This window comes from Chelon labrosus, assembly GCF_963514085.1.
Source record: "Chelon labrosus genome assembly, chromosome: 10".
NCBI classification, from domain to species: Eukaryota; Metazoa; Chordata; class Actinopteri; order Mugiliformes; family Mugilidae; genus Chelon; species Chelon labrosus.
This window is the reverse complement of record NC_140360.1, coordinates 22,525,394-22,544,772: the sequence shown is the minus strand read 5'-3', so window position 1 is coordinate 22,544,772 and position 19,379 is coordinate 22,525,394. Positions and strand designations below refer to the sequence as shown.

Below are 19,379 nucleotides of genomic sequence, written 5' to 3'. Positions count from 1 at the left end.
CTAATCCCATCTGAAATATTGTTTGTCTGTAGTAAGTTGAAATCAATACAATTTATTAATTTACAAGTGAAACTACATTAGGCCACATATGATTCAAATGATTAGGGCTTAACCTCAGCAAATCACAAGTGTGAACTGCTTGTTGGATGGCTGGATAGCTAGACTCACAAACAGAGAGTTTTAGCTTTAGCTAAAGTTAGCAAAGGGCTATCTCACGAGCTAGCTGAAGGGAAGTTGCCTTTGCTTTGCTGACTTTTTTTGTTTTGAGTTAGCTGGTTTCTCTCTTCAAAGTTATAACCACACAGAACTGATGGGTCACTGCCATCTATTCTTTATGCAGATGCCATATTTCGAAAAAAAAAACAACAAACATAAATACATTAAAAAGTTTTTGCTTTAACTAGGGTTATCCCACCAGCTAGCTAATAGCATTCTTACTTTAGCTTGTGTTAGCAGTGTATGAGTGTTAACTTTGAACATTTTAATTATTTATTTACCATGACATATAGACAGTATGTATGAACATGTATTTAATTGTCAATGGTGTTCGTGAGTCTGGGGAACTGTCTGCCTAATTCTCTTTTTGTTTCACCAAACAATTGCTTGGTTTGCCCTGACGGTGCAACCTCTTTTGTGGATTTTCAGGTGAAATGTAAACTTATTTGACAGTTTCATTTCAGGAGATATCACGTGTTAGCTCTTTCCTTATTATCTGTTTTTTAATCTGTCATTTTGCCCATTTTCTATAGTATTAGTCTTTATGAAAGTAATTTACTCATGTTTAATATATCCTCTTAGATTTGTTGCAATAATGTTTTTAAAAATCCTTCTATATAAATAGTTAAAATGAAATTCACACGTATTTCTTGATAGCTAGATAGGTAGATACTTTATTTATCCCATGGGAAATTCAGTGTCCAGTAGCTTCATCAAATAGAAAGAGATATGAAAAATATATAAGTTATATAATATTACTGTGTAAAAAAAATATACAGTAGTATCAGCAATGACTACAGTTGGTTTCTCACAAGGAGGCATTATAGAGTCGTATGGCCTGAGGGACAAACGACCTCCTCAACCACTGTGATGCAGGACAGAGACAGCAGCCTGTCACTGAACGAGCTTCTCTGCCTGACTATGATGTTGTGTAGTGGGTGGTGGACATTGGTCATGATGACCGGAGTGTGTTCAAGGTCCTTGCCTCTGCCACCAATATCAGGGACTCATGCTCTGCCCTTCCACAGAGTGTGCTTTCTGTATCAGTTTGTCCAGCCGTGGGGTGCCCTTCTTCTTAGTGCTGCCTCCCCAGCACACCACAGCGTAGAAGAGGGCACTGTTAACGATAGTCTAGTAGAACATGTCTAGCAGCTTCTGGCAGATATTAAACGATCTTAACAAAATCTCCTAAGAAAATAGCGACAGCTCTGGCCTTTTTTGTATACTGAGTCTATGTTAGCCGACCAGTCCAGTTTGTGATCCAGCTGTAGACCCAGGTACTTACAGGTCCTTTCTGTGTGGAGTTTGCATGTTCTCCCTGCGTCTGCGTGGGTTCTCTCCGGGTACTCCGGCTTCCTCCCACTATCCAAGACATGCTCATTAGGTTAACTGGTGATTCTAAATTGGCCGTAGGTGTGCGTGTGAGTGTGAATGGTTGTCTGTCTCTCTGTGTTAGCCCTGCAATAGACTGGCCACCTGTCCAGGGTGTACCCCGCCTCTGGCCCGATGACAGCTGGGATTGGCTCCAGCAGACCCCCGCGACCCTTAACAGGAATAAGTGGGTACAGAAGATGAATGAATGAATGAATGAATGAATGAATAAATGAATGATCTGAAGGTGGCTCACTCTGCAACATGAGACGAAGTTGTTCACCAGATACTTGTACTCCTGCTGCTGTCCATCCCTGATTCACCCCACAACTGCAGTATTGTCCGAGAACTTCTGCATATGACATGACTCTGTGTTGTACTTGAAGTCCGAGGTGTACAGGGTGAATAGGACAGTCCCCTGTGGTGCTCCAGTGCTGCTGACGACAGTTATTGATGTGCAGTTCCCCAACCTGACATACTAAGGTGAATCCAGGAAGTGAATTGTGAGTCCACTCCCATCTCTATTCACTTGTCTCTCAGCAGCAGGGGCTTGAATGCATTGGAAAAGTAAAAAAACATGATCCTCACAGCAACATTCCCCCTTCCAAGTGTGAGAGAGTCTGATGGAGCAGGTACCATGATGGCATCCTCCACCCCCACCTTTTCCTGGTACGCAAGCTGCAATGAGTCTAGAGCGCGTTAAGTCATTTTTGACTTGAGTCCACGTGTTTTGTTTTTTTTTCATTGTTTTACCTTAGTTTTACTATTTGCCTTGTGTTTTTGTCTTTTTACTGTTAACAGGTATGATGTCATTACTTTAGATGCGTCATGTGTACTGGGAGACACATATTCCAGTATGTCGGCCAAGGGGAAATGATCATATTAGGAATGAGGAAATGTTCCCATAAAGGTACCCAGTAGAAGGCCAGATGATTAAAACCCCTGCATCTAGTAGGGGCACATAGTGCACTTGTTTTGTGAGGTTAGGGGTTTTTTCCCTGTGCAGTGTTTTCTTGAATTGAGTTGTAGCAGAGTTATGTTGTGTCGGCAGTTCAAGTTGTCTTTCGCCTAATCAAACAGGATATTAGGTCATTTTCTTCTATTTTCCAGAGTGGGATAACATGAACATAACAGGCTTACTCTTTATCCTTTACAGTTTTTCTTGTGTTGCCTATGTTCTTCAGTAAAGTCTAATCTGGTAGGATTTTGTAATGTTTTACTCCCTCTATCTGAAGATGATACATTCCACAGATCTTCTTGATCTTGCCTCTAGCTACTTTGGAGAAGTTCTGCAAACATTTCAATGGCTTGTGTCTTATTCTTATCAGTTATTTGCATGTTATTGCAGTTATTTGCACCGTCATCCTGGTACCCATTAGCTTGATAGATATTTATGCTTCTTTATGCTTCTTAGCTAAGTCTAAGTCTTGTTTTTAGTAAATGGTCTTGTTTTTATATAGCGCCTTTCTACTGGGTTCAGTGTCTTGCCACAGCCGTATAGACCATAGAGGACATGTTGGCATAAAGAACAGCTGACTGACACAAATGTCAGTACACTAGAATACCTTATTTAAAGGTTAAAAAACGGAATTTTGAATAACACTTCTCTCATGGCTGAATCCTGTGACAAAAACTTGATAGGTAAAAAATATCTATGGGAAGTTGTTAAAATAGGGATTTCATTGTTTTTTATTATTACGAAAAATTCTGTCATTTCAGAAAGGAGACATGTATTTTTGTCTTTGTGTAAAAAATCCTTTTTTACAGAACAACGACATCTAATACAGGCACATAAAATTATATTAGAAGGGAATCCACGGGATTCCCAGAAAGGAGAATGCTTATGAGAAACTCTTTTTGTCTGCTCCGGGTACCTGTACCGTAATTGCACGAGCATGTGCGCAATTTAATTTAAACTGGCAGGGGTTTGGTTCGGTTTTGGGAAATAAATTAGCACAGGGGCTCATTTTCAGTTTAAATATGTTAAATGGTCAATACAAAGCGCGTAAGTGAGGCTTTGTATTGCAGACGCTGGGGAATCCACACCCTGACCACTCGGGAAACCCCCCTAAAACTTTTCGGGGATTCCCTCAGTCTGGTGATGGTTGGTCGTTACAGGATAATAGGTGTGGTCGAAAATAATGAAAACAATAAGAGCCATTCTGTTTTTCTGTAGAAGTCACACCGTCTGTGAATACAGTTGGTCTTATTATAGCACCAATAAATGATTATTATTATCGTTAAATGCAGCCTGGTTACCTGACTACATCATGTGCTCCTGCTGCAAAAAATAATAAAATAAGATAATACACTCACTCATTTTATACAGGTACGTTCATTACGTACATTAGTGAAAATGAATCCATTCTAATTTCACAGTACCACAAACTACGTGCTCTAAAATGAGTATACTGTTGAATTACCACCTTTCTCACACAGTATTGACATAAACTGAACATTATAACAGTCATGAAGCTCAGATTTAGTGCAGGAATGCTTTCATTTTCATTTTCAGCTAGTTACGTTTTGACATTAATCCGCTCAAAACTTCTCTGAGCTCACCAACAATCTGAGGTGTTCACCTGTAAGATTAGAAGATGAAATATATAAATAAAGCCTGCAATGGACAGATATTAAGAACAGCAGGCAATGGAGAGCCGAGAAGATGTCTTGTGTTCAGTAGTTTAAGTTTTGAAATAAAAACTGATTTGAATAGTAATGCTCTTTTCAGTGAGGGAGGAGGAGTAGCAATGTTCTAGTTGCAGATATCAGACACTACTTATTATTAAAAACCAGAGCACTTTTAAGTTCTACATTTGAACATGCATAGAGGTGATCTTTTTTCATTTTGTATTTTTTTATGTATATTGTATTATTTTTCCAACAAAATTTTACTGTAAAACTAAAGTGTGAACACTTGACAACGGTGATCTAAAACTAGCTCCATCCAGTCGCATGCCACGTTAGACAGATAGATAGATACTCTATTAATCCCAAACTGGGAAATTTCAGTGTTATAGCATCAGTGTACAGGCACTCAGCATACCATACATAATCTACACCGATCAGGCATAACACTGACAGGAGAAGCGAATAACATTGACCATGTTGTGACAACTGAATGTTCTGCTGGGAAAGTTTTGAACCTGTCATTCATGTGGATGTTGCTTAGACATGTACCACCCACCTAGACCAGACCAGGCACCCCAACCCCATAGCAATGACACTCCTTGATGGTCCAGGAACAACCCAAAAAACATGAGAAACTGCACAAGGCATTCACCTGCCCGAAACGGGCATTAGGAACGTGGTCATAATGTTATGCCTGATTGGTGTATAACAATAGCAAATCTGCAATAATAATAAAATTATTGAATATACAAATTAAATCTAATTGCAGTGAAAACTAAATTAATCGCACTACCCCAAAAAAATAAAAAAAATGTGCAAAATGTACTATACTATAAGTCCAGTGTCATCTGTCACACACAGATGAGGAGTTGTATAGTTGCATGGTGTGTTGCAGGAAAGATTTCCTGCAGCCTAGTAGTTTGAGCCTTTTAAAGAAGGTGCAGAGGGTGGACACTAAAAACCAATAGTGATGATGTGATAATATGTCATACCACAGGTTTTACTTTGACTTTTGATTGTTAATAGTAATTACTCATTTGGTATTTGAGACTTTATTTCTTCTACATTAAAAGATCTGAAAGTCACTTCTTAATTCCACCACGGCCAAAGAGCTTTAATGTTTCCTCTCTGAATCCTGTGAGAACCGCCAGATGCGTGGCTGATCCCTGATATGTGACGAGAAGGATGGTTTCACTTCTGGACATTTTCGAGGGCGGACTATTACATTGCGGAGGTTTCAAGAAACGTTCAAGAGACGCACACGCTGACCTTCTCTTAGCTCCGCCCTCGCTGACGGGGTATATAACAGATGGAAGCTTCGTCACCTCAGTTCTCATTTCAAGAGGAGTTACGGTACTGTCTGCTTCGGTGCGCAGAACATTTCCTCGAGATGCGTCTAATCTATCTGTTCCTTGTGTCCTCTTTAATGGTGAGTAGGATGATTAATGTGTTTATAGGTTGAAATATATATATAAAAATATATGCTGACTGTAGATTTTGATCTGTGATAAGCAAAAGGATTGCCCAGGTTACATTGCTGTTGTTGTTGATTTCATTTAATTGTGTTATTGTATGCTGTAATTCAGGTTATTTCGCTGTTCTGTCCGTATGCAACTCTACGATCCTCTTTATTCTCACATACTTTTGTCGCAGTGGCCTTTTCTCTGCAAGGGTACGCCCTGTTGTGCTCACCAGTTACTTTCACTTTCTTTTTCGAGCAATATGAGTCGACGTGAAGCTAATCTCAGTGACTTTGTGTGAATATGTAAAACAATATGAGCGGACGTAGACAGACACATAAAAACAAAGATGAAAATGCACCTGACTGCTCTGATCGCGGGTCAGAGTTGGCCAAATGTTTGGGACTTTCCACCACTCCCCTTATAGTGTTTGTTGAGGAAGTGAGCCAACTGTCATGAAACCACAGAGACCTGAGAGATCACGAGGGGATTTAAGGCTAAGCGACTTCTTAATTATGTTCTAACATGTACTCTTTGCTTTGCAGGGGTCGGCCGCTGCTCAACAGTGTGATCCTCTAACCCAGTATGCACGGGATGACCAGTGTTGTGATAAGTGCGGTCCAGGTAATGTTGCATTAGAAACAAAACAAATCTCTACCGACATGTTATGGTAGATAAAGATGTTAGGGGACAATTCACTGTTTGTTAATGGGTCTCATTCACTTGCAATAAACACTGTAGTTAATCTTTAAGGCATGGCTGTAATGAACTCCTTGAATAGTTTAGTTTATAAGTGAAATAAATCCCAGAGACAGTAAAAGACAGAGATGTGGATGCCATAAGATCCATAAACAGCACCAACACCACTACTAAAAACAGATATTTTTGCTTTCACTTAGTTTCCTTCTTTTCCTTCATTGAATTCCATTTCACGTTCCCCATCCTAAGCATTACCTGACAATCTCCACATATATTCCATATTCATTGTGAACAGACAGTTATTGGAATACACAAGATATTAAAGATGGTACTTCAGGCTCTGGATAGTTGTGATAGGATTTTTTGGGGACAATTCAGAGTAAAATAACCAGAGAGGAACAAGTTGGTTGTTTCCCTCTTCTTTTGCTAAGCTATAAGTTAATCATCTCCTGGCTGTAGATTTGTATTTAACGGACAAATGTGCGAGTGGTGTCAAGGTCATCTACTTCCTTCTCTTCTGTCCCACCGCTTTCTCTTTCTGTCTCTCTACGTGGCCAGATATTTCCCCCATCTGAACTGCTCAAGGAATTTTTCCCGTTAAAAGGGAGTTTTTCCTCACCGCCGTTGCCTTTGTGCTGGTCTGGGGGATTTCAGGCTCTTGGTGATGCGCAGCATCTAGGGGCAATTTAGATCGTTAGTGACGCTATATAAATAAACCCAAATTGAAGTGTATATCCCAGAAATAGTCAGACTGCAAGTATCCATTTACCACACACACTTGAGATAAATAAAAAACTGCAATGACGATTTTTTTCCCCATCGTTATGCAGGGACCAGAATGTCAACTGACTTCCACTGCACTGAACCTCAGTGTAAGGAATGTGGGGAGGATGAATATCAGGATACATACACAATAGACCTGAAGTGTCAACGTCAGCCATACTGTGACCCAAGTAAGACCTTGTGATAAATTACACGACTCTGTTCCAGGATATATACATTATGGACTATGTTGATGTTGGCCGTGTTACAAGTGGAGCCCATTCCCCTTTCAGACAAAAACTTTGAGGTTCCAGTCCAAGAGAGCAAGACGAAGAGGATCGAATGCAAGTGTAAGGAGGGATTTCACTGCTCCAGTAAGGACTGTATCACCTGTGTGCCACATAAAATCTGTCAACCAGGAACTATGATTCGAGTTGAGGGTATGTCACGTCTAATTGATGCTGTTTTGACATTATGAAAAATGATTTTTTATTTTTTTTTATTTTTTTTGCTGCAGTCAGTGTTAATTTATTTTTGACAATCACGCTTGCCTTTCAGGAAACTCGACCCGTGACACAGAATGTGTGAAGTGTCCAGACGGTACATATTCCAATGAGAGCTCATCTAAGGACTGCAGGAAAATGACCGAGTAAGTATAAGAACTCATAGTAAAATTAAATATGAATGTATAGAAGAATCAGATTTATTTATTTATTTAATATTAAGGTATTAGTTTACAATTTAGTTTTCGTATGGTCTCCCTCAGGCTTAGCTCGCAGTCACTCTGGAAGTAGTCTCTCACTCAACCCCTTCAACCTTTTAACCCTTTAATTCTTTTATGAATTAAAGAAACATAATGCAGTGTACCAAATGATGCCGCGTTCACACTAGGGGTGACGAAACAATTAGCTGCAAGTTATTTTTAATGGAAGCCAACGATGCGAAGACACAAACTGACAGCCGACCCTTACATGCCATGTAAAAAAACAGAGCTTGCCGCAAGTGTTATTTCACTGGCACAATGGCACAATGACTTGTCTGCCAGTTGCTGTACATGTTCATTGAACCAGTTCCACTTCCTTGTTTCTCTCCCGCTGAAATAATTCAAGAAAAACTTGCCCTGTTGTGTCGTTAGCCAGAGCTTTTTAACCCTTTTTTGGCACATCGACTTTCAAGAATGTCACAGATTCAAGATCCAAGATTATTTATTGTTAAATACTCAAGATATACACAAAAATACAATAAACAAAATAAAATAGAAAAAAATATATATGTATGTGGCAAAATAAGACAAATATATAGAAACAATGGGTGACAACCATTTTGGAATTGCTAGCATTATGTTTTCAGCTTACAGGTCTGTCCCATTCTTGAGAACTGTCACTATGGCCTCACAAAACCTGTTTCATCGCCATGTCTCAAAATTTTTGACACAATTTAAAACAAGTATCTAATAGGACAGCGTCTTGACAACATATGCTATACTGTATAGGTCTGGTCAACAGCCTGGCTTTGGTTGTGCCCCTCTGATAAAAGGTATATTATAATACACAGTATTGTCCACTGGCCTAAAAGCAGCTACTGCTTCTGCTACACATCTGGGGTTAATTGCTTAATCTCTGTCATAGCAGGAGGATAACAAGAATGCATCTAATTTGTAGTCTTGTGGTTCTGATAGACATGTGAAAATACACTGGGGCCATAGTAGTGACATACTTTATTGAGTTTGTGTCATTTGACTAGTCACTAAAAGTGTCTGTGCTTAAAATTGACCTGTTTACAACAACCAATCATTTCTGAGCTCTTTGACTGAGGCACAGTGACACCTCAAGCTTAACTTTCTCGATCTGGACCCACTACATTTATATGCATTGTTGTTTCTGACACACTGGTTGCAGCTGGCGACGAACAAGAGTAGTTGGAGTGAGAAACGAAACAAGTGCATTGTCATACATGACACGAAACGGTCAGCAAGTGGAATCATGATTGTGAAAGTGATATGAATCACGTGCTGGGGCTGAAACAATCAACACATTCACCATCATAGGAACACCAAATCCCTTGTAGACATCTGTGTACGATTTAGTGGAGAAGGTGTTTTGGTAAATTGCAACGGCTCTCATTCAGTTTGTCTCCAGCCTTACGGATTTAATGTTAATCACCTGAATCTGAATGTTTTAAACCAGGAATTAACATTATCATAATACTGTGAAATTCTTTGCAGATGTACGACAAGTATTGAACAGACAGGAACAGACACATCTGACAACATATGTGGTGAGTTCTGCGTGGTTGCATGGGTTTTTCACATTTGTCTCTCCTGTCGTGTGCAGCTGTGTGGTTAGACTCAAACGAAACTATCCTGGCGACGACACTACGTCTCGCAAGTCTATGTTGGTCTGTGGTTTAGAGTGTGGGAATTAACAGCTCACACCTACACACTGTGAACACTTGAGCGTAGACACCCAACATGTTTTTCGTAGCTAAAGTATCACCTTCTTAGAATGAAAAGGGAACAATGGACTTAATCTTTGTATTTATGTACACACATCTTCCTATTTTTCACTTCCTCTGCTGCTGAAAAATATGCAAATTAATTTTCATAGCTGTTTCCTGTTGTGTAGGGCATTTAAGCTTTCTTAATAAATACCTATGTTCTACTTCAATGATCTAATCTTTCATTTAGTCTTACTGGTAAGCTGTGTATCAGTGTTTGACACTACCAGAAAGGTCAGAGTGTGGTTGATTGGTTTCTTTTTTTCTACTTTTCTTGTTTAGCACCTGAGACGCGAGCTCACTGGATCGTGCCCCTTGTTTTGGTTTTATTGGTGGTGATTCCAGCGGTCGTGATTTTGTTTTGGCATTTGAAAGGTACGATTTGCTCTAAATTGTCTAAACTACTGCTCAGAGTGTATGAGTATACGTTTAAGTTTTCCACTAACGTGCTCATAATCTGTTTTTTTTTGCTTTTTGTGTTACCAGGACTCTCAAAAATAAAGGTAAATGGACTTTTTATATCCTCTAAGACATGTTAATGATTGCACCTAATGATTAATGCTCACAAAAAACGCTATTTATTTGTGTTGCAAATAGCGCAGTTTTCAATTTATTATTGTGCTCCTCAAAGGATTTCAAACATGATCCTGATTTGTCAGCACTGGGGTCTTTTCGATACATACACTTTAAGGAATAATTATACATGCGTGTGTTAAAGACTACAACTCGTGGAGGATTAGCTTAGCTTATTTTGGCCTACTGTCCAGTATTTAAAATCCACCTACCAACACCTGTAAAGCTTGATACTGACACCTTATTAACTGAATAAGTAGAGGCTAAAACTGAAATGTGAAAACAAGTTAAGTTTTTTAGTTTTTGACAACGCTGGCCTAGCTGTCAGATTTAATCAACCTTCATCATACAATTGCTTCATGTTTTGTGTGCAGACTTGGGAGTGCTATTTAAATTCTCATGTAACTCTTGACAAGAAAAGCTTAGACACTACAATTCCCAAAATGTTAAGTAATTACATTAAATTACCTGTTATGCTAGGTGTATGATATAGTTGATTAGGGTGGGTCCGAGCCCTTCCGGTGGACACTGTGGTACTTCATTTTGGAAAAACATGTGGGGTGGTCTATGGTGAGAGACAAATCAGTTTTGATCTTGTTTGAATTGTGCCATGAATGCAAAATTTTTTGATAATTTTGGAAGTCAAGAAAATCTCACATCTTACGCAATAAGACATCAGCACTAAGATCACCGTCCCGTGACACATTTCACTACACATTAAAAGCATTCAAAGAGGTGAAGACCTTTAGCCTGAAATTCTCCCACCCACAAAATATTTAGAGGGGAAAGTTGGGAACCGATTATGCCCCAGCAAAGATCTGCTGGGCCAGTTCAATTATTTGGGGTGGGGTTTATGCTGCGATGGACAGAAATTGAGCAAAAAAAAAAATTTTCATTGTACAGAGAAACATGTTTCTACACTGTGCACATGACAGTAAACTCTTTGAATCTTGAATCTAAGAGCAGTTGAAATGAATCTATTAATCTCTTTGTTCAGCAGCTCATGCTCATGCATCATATTGGTCATTTGTGGGACAATTCAAACAAAAAAAATATTTTCTCGCCACAGACTGACTACCATGCATTTTTTTCCAAAATAAGATGCACCATAAGGAGTGGAGAATGAGATTTTGTATTTATGTTAAGAAATAAATTTGATCACTCCCTCTACTTAAAAAAGTAAACACACCAAAATTGTTATGTTGAATTTGTGCCTTACTCAGCTTTAAATGCAATATTCAGAATTTTCAATTTATCCCTTTTACTCTCATAGGACTACTTTGGATCATGTAACGAAAATAAAAATAAGCCCCACGGTGATTTTATAGTAGTAGAGGAAAGGACACCAGAGGAGAACGAGGATGACCCAAGCATCCAGGAGACGCTTGTCCATTTAACGGACAACAAAAATCTCGTGGCGCAGGAGAACGGGAAGGAAGAAATTCTGTCATGCGTCTCGATAGGAAACTCGGAGATTCCAGTTGAGACCATTGATTCTACATGTGATTTTAGCACAGAGTATTAACTGTTGTCTGGTCTTGTATTTCTGTGTACATAATGACATGCCTAAATATGTATATAACTGTTGATATTGTATATTGTGTGTTGAATGAGTGTCATGTAATCTATCAAGCATGGTGCATATTGTGGGATGTGACTTTAATGCATTAGTTTTAAAGTTAGTAGCATTTTCTTAAGTTATAGGTTCTTGTAAATTAATGTAGTCGTGTATCTGACTTGTTTGTGGCTTCCGTTCATATTTGCACACAATAAAACACTTTGTCATTTTAAATGGAAACGGCATCATTTCTGTTAAACTTGCACTGATATGTTTATGTATCGCATATGATGTGTTTATTTTCCCTCCTCTTGGCCACAGTGGGGCACCGCGAGCTCTTAACAATACAGTTCCCATAATGCTTTTGGGCGATGCAACAGGAAGTTAAAGTGAGTTGTAATGTTGGATTACACCTGAACCACGTTTTTATTTCCATTTTTGGCAACTTGGCACCGTTAAACTTAGCCGAATTAGATAATAACAGTTAATGTTTCCAGTGTACCAGCTGGTGTGAAGACAGCTGTCAGTGAATTACTGTTGCACCAAAGAAAACGTAAAATCATGATGATTGTCAATTAAGTTTTGAAGTTAAATGAACGTTTTAGGTTGTTTCTTCTGAAACAATAAGGTTTAGGGACTCGTATTTGCGATGGATTCCGGTGTTATGTTTGCCACTGAAAGTGTAAGTCACACTGGATCACCAAAAATATGTGTATCATGTTTGTGTGTTGTCTCTTCAACCTTAACCTTAGGAGTGTATTTTTCTCGCAAATAGAAGCTTTTGAGTTTTAAGGAACCTCCGTGAGTCTTTGTTGCATGTAATTGCTGTTTGTCACCTGTAAGCCCCCTTCAAAAATTTAAACAATAGTTTAAATAAAATAGTAAAATGTTTGAGGAATAAGATGTGATGTAGGCTAGTTACTCCAAATTTCCTCAGAGTGGCGCTAGAGGTTCACTGCGAAAGAGGTTGCCCGTTGAACGCTCATCTCATTGACTAGTGTCTGCAGAGCCGCACTGCGGGATGACACAAGTGAAAAAAGAAAAGAGCTGAAATAAAGCCACTTTTATGTCTGTTTTCCAACATTTTTAAGTTTGAGTTTTAACTGTACTCATCCGCAGTGAGGAAACCGGGCTAACCCCCCTGTGTGTGCGCTTCTGTTTGTAGGGATTTGCATGGAGAGGTGAAGCCAGAAGATGAAACCAACTGGAAGATGAAACCAACTGCACTTTACTCCCGTCGCTCCCAGAAGTTGTCTCATTATTCTTGGATTAACGGAGGTAGGCCCTTTGAATTTACACGGAAACCGGTGTGATTGATGGAAAGGAAACCTTCTACAGGCCCCATGAAGACAATTGGCACCTTAACAGACCAGTGGCCTGCTGCTGTCTAATCTTAAACTTGATTTTGCATTTACAAACTAATTTTGTATCTGCTTTAATGGCGGGGATTAGTGAAACCAAAACCTGGAAGCTTAACAGACTTGATCTGATATGCAAATCAACTCCAGTTCTCTTGTTGTATAGCCTGTATCTACATGAATAATCCTGGCTAACTTCTGCTGCGTCCTTGTGATCCCCAACTGTAACACTAACATCACGCAACATCACTTAAAAATAGGGTTAGGTGGTAATGTTTTTCCGTGTATGCAAAATGTATTTGTGATTGATAAAAAACAGTGAACTGCGAATTTCGTCAGAAGCCGGTGTTTATTTAAGCAAAAATATTTTTAGACAAAGGAAACATAATTTACATCTTGTTCGTGGAAAAATACATCTACAAATATTTACAGAAAGACAACATATGTTTAGTCTTTGGTCTCACGACAGATTTTCATTTCATTGCAAACTTCAGGGTGTCCCTGAGGTTCCAAAGTTTAAAGTGCAAAAATATGTGGACGATGTCCTTCATTAGTGTCTACATGCCAGCCTAGACAATCTCATGAGTGGTGTAACATGACGGGACAAACAGTCCGTTTCTTGAAGCCCACTCTGCCCACAGTTTCCCAGCGGGGTGGTAAATACTGTCCTGAGGTTTCTTCGCCGTCTCTGAGGTGGCGGTCTCTGCCAAAGACCAGATTTTGGGTTTTTGACTGGTTATATTCTCTTTACCCTCCAAAGCTGAGGACGTGTGGTCAGAGTCACTCTTTTCAGCTTCCTTGACAAGTTCCAGCTCTCTGTCTTCGTGTTCCCTGCTTGTCTGCTGCGGCATCTCCAAACGCGCATCCACAGGTACAGAGGGGTCCAGTGCGCTCTCGACCTGCTTAACGGCGTCTGTGCGGTCGGTTTGAGGCTCTGCCTCGGGGTGCTCATCCAAATGACATTTCTGCAGGGGACTATCGTCTTCGTCACTGTCTCCCTCCTGATCCTCTTCCTCCTCGTCTGATTTCCCCTTGGACGCCCAGCTGACCCTGTTCTCCTTCTTCAAGCGTCGCCTCGCGTTAGCGAACCAGGTGGAGACCTGCGTGAGGCTCATTTTGGTGATGATGGCGAGCATGATTTTCTCACCCTTGGTGGGATACGGGTTCTTCAGGTGCTCGTTCAGCCAGGCCTTCAGCGCACCGGTGCTCTCTCGGGTGGCCACCTTGGCGATCCTGCCGGGGTCCTCGGCTGCTCCCGGACGGTATGGAGGATAGAAGGCCCCTCCGCGAGCCAAGAGAGCATGATGGTAGGGAGAGGCAGCCTTCAAATCGAAACTATTGCTCTGGAAAATAAAAAGAAACAACATGAGGACGAGCTCAGAAAGTTGTGAGCAGTTTTCAGAGTTCACAAGAAGTTTGTTGACTTGGGGCTTCAGTACAACTCAGTAGACAATTGACAAAAATGTTTAGCGATTGACCAACTCACCATGTGTGCCATGTGTCTGTGGTGTGGATATGGGATAAAGTTGTATCCCTGTAGTCCTGAGTATGTTAAAGGAACCCCAGCTGCCATCGCTGCCAGATGCTGAGCCTGCTGCTGTTGCTGCACACCCGGCGGGCATCCCAGCACCGGGATCTGATATCCAGTCGGCATGCTGATGTTCCTCTCCAAGAAGAAGTTGCCAAATCCAGTTTGCGATGCGGGCATGTTTCCCTGTGCGTCCCAGCTATTAGAGTCTGAGTGGCAATCTAACCCTCCCGGATCTATTTATATACAGCCTGCTGCCAGCATGTGTGTGTGCGGGCGGGGCAGGAGGACGGGGGCGGAGGAGGTCCCACTGGTATTGACTGACAACTACGTTCAAAAGACCTCGAGCTTTCACTGGCAGCAAATCCCATCAAAGAAGCCCTCCGCTGTTCCTTTTAGCGTTTTCGTGGAGGGGCTAAATGTGTGCTACTTATCGGAACACAGTGAATTCTGGAGAGAATTGAAGTTTCAATTGAAATGCAGCCTTTTCTTTTTAGACATGAATACAGACTCATAGGATTAACCATCCTCTCTACGGGACAGACAAACATCCCAGATCTTTGTCATAAAAACATCAAACTCAAAAATTATTATTCTAGTTGCTGACATAGAAAACAGCACATTTTTTTATATTAAACACTCCATAGACGGGAGGTTAAAACTTTTTCAATTTAAAATGACAGGTTTGGTATTATATAATACTTTCCATTGTGTGTTTTCAGCTTCATTTGATTTCAGTAGAAGGACACTTGGTCCGTTTGATGGTCTTATGACGAATTTAACACTTCTCACGTCTCGCACTATCGACAGAGGGTTTAGAAAAATTCCCAGAATTCAGTTAACAACATCCTGCCAGTCACTTCTGTCGCTTCTGACACTTCATCGCCCGCAGATCTGTCGTTTGGTGAATTTAATTAACCCCCTCAGCGGCGTTAATTCGCGCTAATAAACAAAGATTAAACTTTTACGCACGCGTAAAAGTGCCACTTTCGTGTTTTCGGTATAGAAGACTCGCAGGTCTTTCGTTAATAATCGAGAAAATGTATATACCATTTGTCAATGAACCTCACAAGCCTCAGAGCCGTACCTTTTTAGTTGTTAATTTACTGACTGAACCGCAACAAGCTGCCTTTTCTACATGTCGGATGGCATTGTTTTGGGTGCAGCGCAACGTTTCAATGGCCCTAATTAAACGAGGTTAAGTGAAACAGGTGTTGACTAATGTATATGATAATTGTGAGATAACAGATGCTAATGCGTGTGTGTGTGTGTGTGTGTGTGTGTGTGTGGAGGGGGGTTGTTAGCGATAAGAGCAGAAGATTACACTTCTACTCCCCCCCCCCCCCCCCCCCCCCCATGCCCTTCAAAAGAGCCTGAGATCAGTGTTTGTCTTCAAAGTGTGTTTGTTGCAGCAATTTCACGATAACTAATAATTTGCATTCAGTTGCCAATTTATTAGGTACACATAAAATACATCCTGCATAAAATCATCCCTTCACGAAGGTCACCATGTTCCAGTTTGCTTGTGTCGAGTCAGCCCTGATTCCCCTTCCCTTTGAGGGCTGTTGTTTGACTTTGAACTGTAATAAAACGCATGCCAACACAAATGACTTTAATGTACTAGCTGTAAGATGTAGATCTGTGAAATAAAAAAGAACCTTCGTGGGGAAATCCTTATTTTTATCTTTGATGTTTACGGGAAGTTGTGCAGATGACAGTAGTCTCTACAATTAAACATGAGCTTTAACTTGAACATTTTCACTTTCTGCTACTTCGGCAAATATTGTACTGCATGTATTTAAGCTTTATTAGTTAAGGTTAAGATTAAAGTTGGACACACATACCATATTGTGTAAAATATCTAGTGTACTCACATTAGTTGAAATTAGTCCCTCCTCAAACTGCTGCATTATGTATATTTTTTAAACATATACTTTTGTTTTCTACCTTTTTGAATGTAGGACTGGAAGAGCAGTATTTTTTAGTTTTGAGCACTTTTACTTAGGTAAAAGTTCTGCATATTTTGTTTTCATTCTATTTTTATTTTTTTTAAGTAACATCATACAATAAATATGATGGAATTTGAAACATAAATCTTCCACAGAAGATTAAAATGATGAAGAATCTAAATGTTTTTAAACCAGTTAGCAGAACTGTCTAAAAGTGAACATGGCATCTTGATTTGGTAACATGATATGCAGGAACTGTTTGTCATCTGTGCTCATCTTTGGTGCAGGGCGCTGTGTAATTTCCTCTGTGCGTATGTTCTGATGTTTAAAGATTTGCAGGTATTGTCTTAATTCTTTATAGAAGTAAATGCCATTCACTGCACCCTGACAGTAACTAGCAGGGTCATTGCAGACGTGTAGAGTTTACACTGAAGGTGACAAAACCCACTTAATGGCCTTGAAGTGTAATAGAATTAGCGAGCATTTATTTTTCCTTTTGTTGTCTTTCGCTGGCTTTAAAGAGGCACACAGATGGATATCTCAAGATTTCTGCTTCGGCTTCTGAAGTGATTAAACTGAAACATTTGCGCTGAAAACAAGCTGTGACGTTAGGGGAGTTGATCTCCATAAGCTGTCACTGATTATAGCCAAATGAATGTTAAGTAAATTGACTCTATTATTCTGGTAGTAATGCAACAATCTTCAAAAAGATGGTTTCATCAAAATATATTTCCAAAGGCATCACTTTGGCCTCTGGAAAGTTGTGATCCCATACTATGAGATTTAGACCAAACCTTTAAATTATATTAATGTAAAATGATAAGTGGATAATGTATTATATTATACTACAATGTTTTATTGTAGTCTCCCACAGGTATTTCTAATATTTTGTTTGCCAGATTAAACAGTCGCACAGATGTGAGGAGTAAGAGAGAGTTGCCGGCGGTGGGGACCAAAGAAAATGTGGTTAAGGTGGAGGGAAAGGAGGAATTTATTTGGGTGGAGTCCGCAGAGCCTAAAGCAAATTTGTACTAGGGCAACAATGGGCCGACTAGAGAGCAAAGAGAAGAAGGCTTATGGCATCAGTAGTCTACATCTCTCAACACAAACAGCTCAGGGCAGCAGCCTTTGTGCCTCTTGTAGAACTTCTATTCATTCTCTTCCTCTTTTGGCAGCTCCGCCACAATGCAGGTGTCGGTCCTGCTCCGACAGGTTTGGGTTGCGCTGTTTGCTGTTAGGATGTCAGTCGTTTACAGGAGAGAAAAGTGGCCAAATGGAAGACGATTGTCCTCGGCGTCCAAAGAGATAGTACAAGATAGCCAAGAGGATGGGGTTATCTTTATCCCTGATAACACCTGAGTCGCTGCTCTGTGGTGAAAGAGTGCTCTGCATTCTCCTTTATCTACAAATCCTCTGCATATTCCACAGTGTAACTCACTCAGCACACTGTTAAGGCAAGCAGAGCCCCAGTTTTGGATAAAATGCTGAATAACAGTGCAAGTGGTCTAATGAGCAGGTCGGGACAATGGGTGTAGGTGTGACCTCAATTACAAGTCATCCCCTACCTGCGAGCTAACAAAGGGGTTAAACATGCAATTAGAATAGCTCATAGGTAGGTGTGAACAAGACAACAAAAGCCCAAAGAGAATCCACAGAGCCTTTCGCACCTATTGCTTGTTAGTTTATTTTTGCTGCGCTCAATACTCAAAAGGGAGAGAGTTGACAGACTCGTAGAAACTGAAGCTGAAGAGGAGCTGGAATGTGAGAAGTTTGAAAGGACTCAGGCAGAAAAAGAAACTAAATGAAGCATCAAGTTTAAGTTCAATATTCTGTCAATATTTCAACAAATAAAAAAAAATAATCCCAACAATGCTAAAATGTAAGAAAGTGTCCTCAGTTAGAAGCTTTTAGGGCCAACTGACAATTGTACAATGGTCTTCAACCAGAACTCCCAATTTTCCTCCTTAATGGGATTTTCCTGTGGGACCAACACAAATGGAGAGATGTAAGCAAAGTGTGAATGTTATCAAGCTCTCCCACCTCTTTACTATCTGACCCCCTCTTCACAGACCCCCTTCCACTCTTTGTCCTTTGTCATTACTCTTATCAGAGCCACTCTATCATTCTTTCAAAATAGTAGTGGCGCTGAAACCGCTTGCAAATGTAAGTATGTCTTTGTTTGGGGCCCGGCAGTGGCCCGCCTCCCAGCTCCCTCCTGGGTGCAGGCTGATTGACGGCCCTCCGCTGGGTGAGTGACAGGCGGCGTTGGTTAGACTGTGATGGCCGGTGTGACAGCTGGTGCTGCTGCTGCTGGTATCTCCCTGTGTCGGGGTCCCGGCGGGTGGGTGCTTGGCCCCCAGGATCCCTCAGCTAGAGGCCTGGCCCAGTTCGCAGGGGCCCAGTTCGCAGGAGCCCGGTCGGAGAAGTTCCCCGGTGTGCTCGTTGTTGCGGATCAGCTTGTTAGCTCGCTGCGGCTTGTTTCCAGGAACATATGTGCCTAGAGTGGCTGTATGAGAATATTCAGATATCATTTAAAGGTCACTATTTGACTGAATTATAGTTGTTTATAACACACTCTTAGGTGCTTCCAACTCCATGACAGTGTATCATAAGCTATTTAGAACAAGTTAATACACGTACAAGTTGTCCTCTAGCTTCAAGTAATGTCTCCTCGTCAGGGGCAAGTTTTCCTTTAGCATTTACATAGAATAAAAAAAAGCCATGATGCTTACTTGTCAGTTACAAGTACGGGAAGAAAGATGGAGGAAAGATGGACGG

General features: G+C 40.5%; 2 protein-coding genes across 2 annotated transcripts; one reads left to right on the top strand and one right to left on the bottom strand.

The window, feature by feature from the left end:
* Positions 1-5,426: 5,426 nt before the first annotated feature.
* cd40 (CD40 molecule, TNF receptor superfamily member 5) lies at positions 5,427-12,061 on the top strand. Its single transcript, XM_084554276.1, has 9 exons — positions 5,427-5,647; positions 6,224-6,302; positions 7,208-7,330; positions 7,433-7,579; positions 7,698-7,788; positions 9,364-9,416; positions 9,918-10,010; positions 10,122-10,138; positions 11,482-12,061. Exons 1-9 carry the CDS (start codon positions 5,528-5,530, stop codon positions 11,731-11,733), a joined length of 975 nt encoding a protein of 324 aa, XP_084410402.1. The 5' UTR covers positions 5,427-5,527; the 3' UTR covers positions 11,734-12,061.
* A 1,632-nt stretch (positions 12,062-13,693) lies between these two features.
* On the bottom strand, positions 13,694-14,838 carry irx7 (iroquois homeobox 7; the record flags this gene model as incomplete). The annotated part of the gene is made up of 2 exons (XM_084552608.1): positions 14,611-14,838; positions 13,694-14,467 (listed from the first exon to the last, which is right to left on the bottom strand). Exons 1-2 carry the CDS (start codon positions 14,830-14,832, stop codon positions 13,694-13,696), a joined length of 996 nt encoding a protein of 331 aa, XP_084408734.1. The 5' UTR covers positions 14,833-14,838.
* Positions 14,839-19,379: the final 4,541 nt, after the last annotated feature.